Source organism: Leptonychotes weddellii, chromosome 4, assembly GCF_054177405.1.
Source record: "Leptonychotes weddellii isolate Sample4059 chromosome 4, ASM5417740v2, whole genome shotgun sequence".
NCBI lineage: Eukaryota > Metazoa > Chordata > Mammalia > Carnivora > Phocidae > Leptonychotes > Leptonychotes weddellii.
This window is the reverse complement of record NC_138372.1, coordinates 21787477-21795100: the sequence shown is the minus strand read 5'-3', so window position 1 is coordinate 21795100 and position 7624 is coordinate 21787477. Positions and strand designations below refer to the sequence as shown.

General features: G+C 57.2%; 1 protein-coding gene across 4 annotated transcripts in view; it reads right to left on the bottom strand.

The window, feature by feature from the left end:
- Positions 1-756: 756 nt before the first annotated feature.
- The window catches only part of SERINC2 (serine incorporator 2), an 18965-nt gene continuing 12097 nt past the window's right edge, over positions 757-7624 (bottom strand). For all 4 annotated transcript variants that reach the window (XM_081817936.1, XM_081817937.1, XM_081817940.1 and 1 more), the window contains 5 exons: positions 7116-7285; positions 5309-5399; positions 4859-5000; positions 2259-2474; positions 757-1348 (listed from right to left, as the gene is read on the bottom strand). In XM_081817936.1, coding sequence (XP_081674062.1) covers positions 1213-1348; positions 2259-2474; positions 4859-5000; positions 5309-5399; positions 7116-7285 — 755 coding nt within the window. In that variant the 3' untranslated portion in view covers positions 757-1212. The remainder of the gene's footprint in view (positions 1349-2258; positions 2475-4858; positions 5001-5308; positions 5400-7115; positions 7286-7624) is intronic.

The following is a 7624-nucleotide window of genomic DNA, read 5'->3' as shown; positions in this document are numbered from 1 at the left end:
TATCCCTGGCCACTGCAGCCCCAGCACCCAGCAAACCCAGTCACGTCCTATCTATTGTCACACCCACGATGGAGGTGGTACATGGCCTGTGGGCAGCCATCCTGTCAGGACCACAGCCAAGAGCCCATTGTCGCCGCCGCATCAGCGCGCACCTTCGGAGATGGGAACCGATGGTGTGTATCGAGCACCTGCCGCGCACTTCACATCAGCTGCTTCATCCATGCCTCACAACAGCTTGGGAGTGGGGGGGGCGTCCCCCGGCTGATGGATGAGCAGCCAGGGCCAGAGGGGAAGGACTTGCCTGGAGTCCCACACAAGCCCCACGGCTTCCAAGATTCACCAGATCCAGGCCTGCTCGGCTGACTCAAGCGCGTGTTCTTCCCCACCATGCCCTGAGTCTGGGGATGGGTTAGATTCTTCTCTGCATGTGACAAGGACTATGGCTACGGCGGGAAGGAGGAGATGGCCCCCTCAGCCACCCCGCACAAACTCTCCTCTCCACCCTGACTCTGGCCTCACCGTCCCTTGTGTGGACACTGCTTCAGTGCCCTTCCTGGCCCCCAGACTGCCTTTATCCAAAGCCCCTCCTTCCCCTAGAGCCTCCCCTGCCTCTGCTCCAAGGCTCTCCATGCCCTACAGAACAGAGCCCAGATCCCTCGTCTGGCCTCCTCCGCCCTGACCTTGTTTCCGCCCCCACACTGGCCCCAGACCGCATGGGGGCCGCGCCCAGGGTGGGGGGCACAGAACATGGGCAGGTACATACACTGGCTGCTTTATTGCGCAAAGTCACGGAGACTCAGTAAGGCACGGAGTCCAGGAAGGAGGTGGCATGCCCTGGGGGACGTGGTCGGCACTACCCAGGCCTCAGTGCTGGGCACCCCAGCCTGGGGAGTGCTCCCACTCTCTGAGTGGCTCTGAGTGCTTCTCTCTTTCAGGTCCCTCTCCCAGGGAGCCTAAGAATAAGGGGCCCTTCTTTCCCAAGAGGGTGAGTGCAGGGGATGGGGGCCAAGGGTAAGGAAGAGGCAGCTCTGTGGTCTGGAGGGAGCGGGAAGGTAGGGCTCAGGCTTGGGCCTGAGGCTCCCCCTCCCTGAAGGCACTAAGAACAGGGGGCCCAGCTCAGGGGCAAGTCCTGGAGGTGGGTAGGGGTAGGGGCTCAGCGGGCTGACTCACTGAGCCCCGAGGCACCAGGTGGGCAGGCTGCAGGGGGCTGCCTCAGCTGAAGTCGCGGTTTGGCAGGAGGAGCGGGGCCACCAGGGTCCACAGGTAAAGGAGCAGCCCCGCCCAGCTGGCGCAGATCTTCACCCACACGGCGGTCCAAGTGCTGATCATCTTCCGGGTCTCGCCGGGTCTGGAACACAACGTCATCCCAGTGACCTCAGTTCTGGTCCTGCCCTTACCACCCAGTTGTGACCCCTGACTTCGACTCTGGCTCTCACTCTGTAACTCTAGCCGCCCATCTCTGATATTTTTGACACTTGGCCTTGGCTCTGTCTTTGACCCTAGATGTAGCTTTTGACTAATACCACAGATCTGACCCTGACCTCAATTTCAACACTGACCCCAGTCCTAGACTAATATTATAACCTGACTCCTGGTCCCTGCCTTTGGGACCCTGGAGCTCCCGACCTTAGTCTTGACCTCCAACCTTGACTCTGACCCTCAATCTTGTAACTCCATCCCTGACCCCTGACCTTAGGACTGAGCTGATATCTTTGACCTTAATTCTGACCCTTGACCCTCTAACACCAGTCCTGACACCTGACCTTGTTACTCTGTTCTTAGTTCCTTGACCTGGCAACTTCAATCCTGGCTTTATGGCCTGCTAACCCCAATTTTAACCAAAAGAACCAAATCTGTGACTTTATATGGCCCCAGTCCCGTTGACCTCATGACTCCTATTCTTGACCCTGTGACTGATTCTAACCCCATACCCTAAATCCTAACCCTCCAGCCATGAATCCCAACTCTGACCTTGTAACCCAAATCACCACTCCTGATCTGTAAGGCGCATCTGCCCTGCACAGGCCCAGCGTCACCTCCTGTGACCCCCACTTCTCAGGCTACTGGGCAGACTAAGGCACTGGCCCGGAAGCTGGCGCATGGCTGCGCAGGCTCTGCGGGGGGTCCTGGACAGACTCCTCTACGGCCAAGCCTGAAACAGGCATCAGGAGAAACCCGGGGTGGAGGGGCGAGGAGATGGGCGGCCTCCACACCCCAGCACAGCGGATCCGGTCCATGCCCGGCCAGGCTGCACGCACCTGTACCAGCTGGTAAGCGTCATCATTATGTGCAGGGACGCAAGCACCAGGCAGAAGTGGAAGAAAGAGTAGCTGTAGGTGACAGCATCCTGCTCGTTGTCAAAGGCCCGGCCCTGGCATTCCACCACCTGCCGCTGCTGCGTGACTTCCAGTGTGGACGGACACTCCTCCGTCTGCATCAGGCTATTCACCTGCCGGTGGTCCGAGGAGCGCAGACTGCAGGGGAGGGAGGGGGAGGCGGGCAGGAAGCTCCAGGGGGCCTCACGAGCCACGGCTTTGGTCATAACGATGGGCACCATGGTTCCAGAACCTCGGGGCCTGGTGACCTGGTGGTTAGGCTCTGGGCCCCCACCCACTCACCGTTTTGACTCCGAACTCCACCCCCACCTCCTATGTGGCCTTAGGCAAGACACTGAACCTCTCTGAGCCTCTGTAAAATTGGGGGTTACAGTACCTCCCTTGCGGAGTTGCCAGGAGGACTAATACTGTGAAGCCCCCAGCACTGTGCCTGGCACAGAGTATAAACTAGAGAAACAGGCGCTGTTATTCAGGTTGTCCATCTGCCAATCCCGTAAATATGGACTGCGTACCTAGTACTTCAAAGGACCATACCAGGGATGGCATTCATTGATAATATTAATAATTAAGAATACTCATTTGCCATTAAGTTTGTTTTCCTTCTGTTAGGTGAGTAGTTTTACCAATGACGTCCCCTTTCTTCATGTTTATTATAAAAAAAATACTAACAGCAATGATTTTTTGGTCATTTCTGTAATGAGGTCTTGATGTTTTTAACAGTATTTAATAGTGTGAGACACATAGGCAATTTTGAAAATCCAAGTCGCATTTGGGAAAAAAGTGACACAGAAGGAGATCTGGACCCCAGCCCCACCCCATCAAGCTGAGAAGTCACCCGCTGAGCTTCTGCTGACCCCAATCATCATCAAACATCATGCTGATATCTAATGTTTGGGATCCCGGGTCCTGGTGACACAGCTAGGCACGACGCCCATCCTCAGGGGTCCCTGCCCTTGTGGCTGCTTGTGCTTCTTTGCTTCCTGGGTTTTAAGAACCGTGCTAAGAGGGTGCCTGGGTGGCTCAGTCGGTTAGGTGTCTGACTCTTGGTTTCGACTCGGGTCATAATCTCAGGGTCGTAGGATCGAGCCCTGTGTCTGGCTCTGTGCTCAAGAGGGCGCCCGCCTGAGATTCTCTCTCTCCCTCTCCCTCTGCCCCTCCTCCGCTCTCTCTCTCTCTCAAATAAATAAAACTTAAAAAAAAAAAAAGAAAGAAAGAAAAGCACTGGACTAAGAACAGACGGGCCCTGGGCTCTCAGAGGCTCTGCCCCGTGACCACAGGCCGGGGGGGCGAGCGTCTGGGGAGCAGGACGAGGTGCCGCTCTGAGCCTGGGTGCTGTGTGCGTGGCCTCAGACAGGTGGCTACCCCTCCCAAACCTCCCGTCTCCTTATCTGCACCATGGAGGTGACCTGGGCCTTTCCAGGTTGAAAAAGGGATCAAGTGAGGCAACAAAGAGTGACCTGCCCAGGCTTTGAAAAAGGTCAAAACAAAATGTGAAACAGCCTCAAGATGTTCAGAGACAGGTGTGCGGCTCTGAAGAAACCAGGCCCTGCCCGGGATGGACGAGTCAGGGAGGGCAGAGGAGCCTGGCAGAGCCTCCTCCGGGCCGCCCTGCGGAGCCAAGGGGAGCAGCACTGGGAGCGATGCTGGGCCCCGCGGAGTCAGTCATGAGTCCGCCGGACTTGCTGTACACGGCGGTCACCCTCAGCATCACCATCTGGTGACTTTACACAACAGCCACTCCCTGCCACCCAGCTGTGCAAACGTTCGCAGTGACTTGCAATTAAAGCAAACACTTGTTTGGCGCTGCCTACTCGCCAAGTTCCTTTCTAAGAGGCTTATTCATACTAACCCATCCAACACCCCTCCACGGTCCTGTGAAGTAGGTACTATTTTTATCCTTATTTGACAGCTAAGCAAACCAAGGCACAGAAAGGTGTAGCGACCTGCCCCAGATCGCACTGCTGCTAAGGGGAGCTGCAATGTTCAAACACAGGCGGTTCGGGTCCAGAGTCCACACTGAGAAGCACTTGCTAAGAGGCCCCTTTAAAAAAAAACTGTTACGTGATCTTCAGTCTGAGCCGCCCTCTCCCAGGTGACAGTGTGGGGTCCCCACCACCCCAGGCATTGGAGGCTACCATCCTCCACCATCACGAAAGCTCAGAAAGGTGAAGCCACTTACCCTGAGACCACACAGCAGGTGAGCGACAGAGCCCACGCCTGCCCGCCCCAGTCCAGGCTTCTTCCCTGCACGCACAGATGCCTGCACCCTACTGAGCTGGGCATGTGCCAGCCCGACGTGCAAGAAGGGGCCCCGGGCCAGGAGGCAGCGTCCAACCATGCCCCTGCTGCCCAGTCATGCTGGGCCCTCAGAGGGACTCCGTTTGGCACCAGCACAGGGCTGGACCTGCGCTTGCTAAGGGCGCCTTCCCGCTTGGTGTCTGGGCTCCCACATCCTCCCCTCACTCGCACCTTCAGGCCCCCAGTCATGATGCCTCCCCAGAAGCCAGATGCCCCCCCCATACCCGATGAAGAGGGTGCACAGGATAAAGATGATGAGTCCCACGATGCTCGGTGCATCCCACCAGTGGGTCTCGTAGCCGTCAGGGCCTGCCAGGATCGTCTCATTGCTGAAGCGGGTCAGCAGGTGGGGGTTGCATTTCTGGTCTAGACATGGGAGCAGTCACCCTCAGCCCTTGCAGGCCAGGCCTGAGGAAGGGCAGAGAGCCAACCCAAATGGACAGACAGACATACAACTGAGCATCCAAATCCCAGCAACAGACAGAACTTAGCAGACAAATGACAGAGAAAGAGCTCCAGGAACAGATAGGGCCCTCCTAGCTCCCTGAAGGACTAAGAGGGGGTACAAGCTGAGCTGAAATGTCCCTGTCACCTGTGAGGGTCCCCAGCCTGCCAGAAGGCCGTGCTGACACAGGAATGAGCCCAGGCTTCCCCAAACCCGGGCCTGTACTCACCAGGGACACTGGACAGGGCCAGCCAGGTGACAAACATGGTGTAGAGCGTGATGACCGAGGCCTGCAGCAGACCCGAGTTGGGCTGGGCGTCCTGGAAGAGCAGTCCATCAGGAAGACCGCCGTCAGACCTGGGGGGCACCCCACCCGCACCTAGCCCACTGACACCCCACTGGGGGGGCCTCAGGAACCCCCACCACCCTAGAGCCATCCCACACCACACCCTTTGGGAGAACACAGCACCCGAGCCACCCACCACCCACCACCCACCTCTCCCAAAGGTGGAGTCCTCATTCTTTCTCTTAACAAACTATCCCAGTTGCTCCCCTGCTGAGAACGCACCCAGGGTGGGATCCTTTCACATTCTGAATTAAAGCCCTCCCTGGTTTGGCCCTGCCTTCGTCTCCAACCTCCCACCCCCCCAGCAAGCTCCTCCCCTCCGACTGCACTCAGCTAAACTGGCCTCCTCTCTGTCCACAGAACCCACCAAACTCTCTCCCACCTCAGGGCCTTTGCACTCGCTGTGCCCTCTCCCTGACACGGTCCTCCCCAACATCTCCACACAGCCAGCCTCTCATTAGCATTCAGGCCTCAGCTCGAAGTTCTCAATGAGGCCCCAACACCCTGACCCCCGCAGCAGCCCCCGCTCCCCTCCCTGCTGGCCCACCCACCTTTTGCCCACTCTCTTTTATTTCCCACGTAGCACGTATGATCCCAAATTATCTTCCTTGGCCTCGTCTCCTACCTGCTGTTCTTCCCCATCCTCACCACACACAGGCTTGGAAATAAGAATCCAAACTCTGATTAGGAGCACAGACTCTGGGGCCAGTCTGCCAGCTCCGCCCCCAGCGCGCCCCCCAGCCCCGCCCCCAGCCCCGCCCCCCCCAAGCTGTGTGACCTCAGGCCGGTCTCTCTCCTCCTCTAAGCCTCCCTTTACTGGTCTGGAAAGTGGGGACGATGGCGGTGCCTGGACTACATGACGGGACAGTTGTCATCAACTAGCAGCTGCTGTTACTCTTCCCCTCTTCCTCACATCTGCACCCCCAACATCTCCAAGAAGGCCCGGTATACAGTAGGCGCTCTGGAAGTATTTGCTAAATGAATACTGATTACTGTGTGAGCTGGGACAGAGGCATCACCCTCTCTGGGCTTCAGTTTTCTCACTGGGAAATAGAGGCTCAGACGAGAAGGGAGGTTCCCCACCTTTCTGCTAAAGACCCTCTAAGGCTCCCCAAGCTAACTGTGAAACCCCTGGTGGGCTGAGATCCCCAACCATGAGGCACCGCTGGGCTCATAGGGCTCTGAAGAGCACACGATGATCTGGGGAGCCCCACCCGTTACCCCCAGACGGTCTGAGACTGGAAACTGTGCAACTGCACCTCCCAACACCACTTATTGAGGGGTCTGGGAGTCGTCACTCAGTGGTCCTCCCTAATGGTCTCCCAATTTCCATAAAGACAACGATGATAACAACAGTTCATGTCTGATGGTTATCTATAGGCCAGGCCCTGTTCTCTGTGTTCACAAACTCTGTCTCAATCCTGCAAATATCTCCAAAGGGTAGGTATTACCCTCATTTCTACATGTGAGAAGAGAGAAGCACAGGGAGGGTAAGGCACTTTCCCAAAGACACCCAGCAAGTAGCCATGAAAGCTATGACTCTAACCCAGGGAGGCTGACTCGGGAGCCCACATTCTTAGCTCAAGCCTCTGGGACCGGCGGCCCTGCCCCAGGACCCCGAGGCTCCTACCAGAAGTCCCCCCACACCAAGGGGCCCGGCGTCAGGACGGGCAGAGACAAGCAGTCTCACCTGGACCTTGGGCAGGACGGCGACAGTGGAGACACAGAAGCAGAGAGTGAGGTTGAGGCTGATGAAGACCTTGCCTTCATAGCAGGTGCCGGGCTGGGTGTAGTAGATGAACAGCAGTGTCACGGCCGCAATGGACAGTGTGTAGAAGAGGAGGGTGAAGAAGAAGAGGCCTGCGAAGGAGAGGTGGCAAGCGGCTGGGTGAGGAGGCATAGGGACCCCCCCTCGAGGGGGGCTTGTCGGGCAGCCCCCTGTGTGGGCCTCAGCTTCCTTGTCGGAGGAATGACATCAGTGTCTCCTGAATGTCTGTCACTTGCCAACTCTTGTGAGAGCTTTTGCCCCATCCTGACCTAAAAGGACTCACTTGCCATTAATAAGTTAACCATGGAAAGAAAGGCAGTGAATACAAAAGAGTCTTTCACAAAGTCCACTGGATGCACAGGGACCCGCTGAAGCCCTGCTCCCTTGTCAGAGAGACCAGCCACTTTTCAGGGGCGTGAAAACCAAACCGG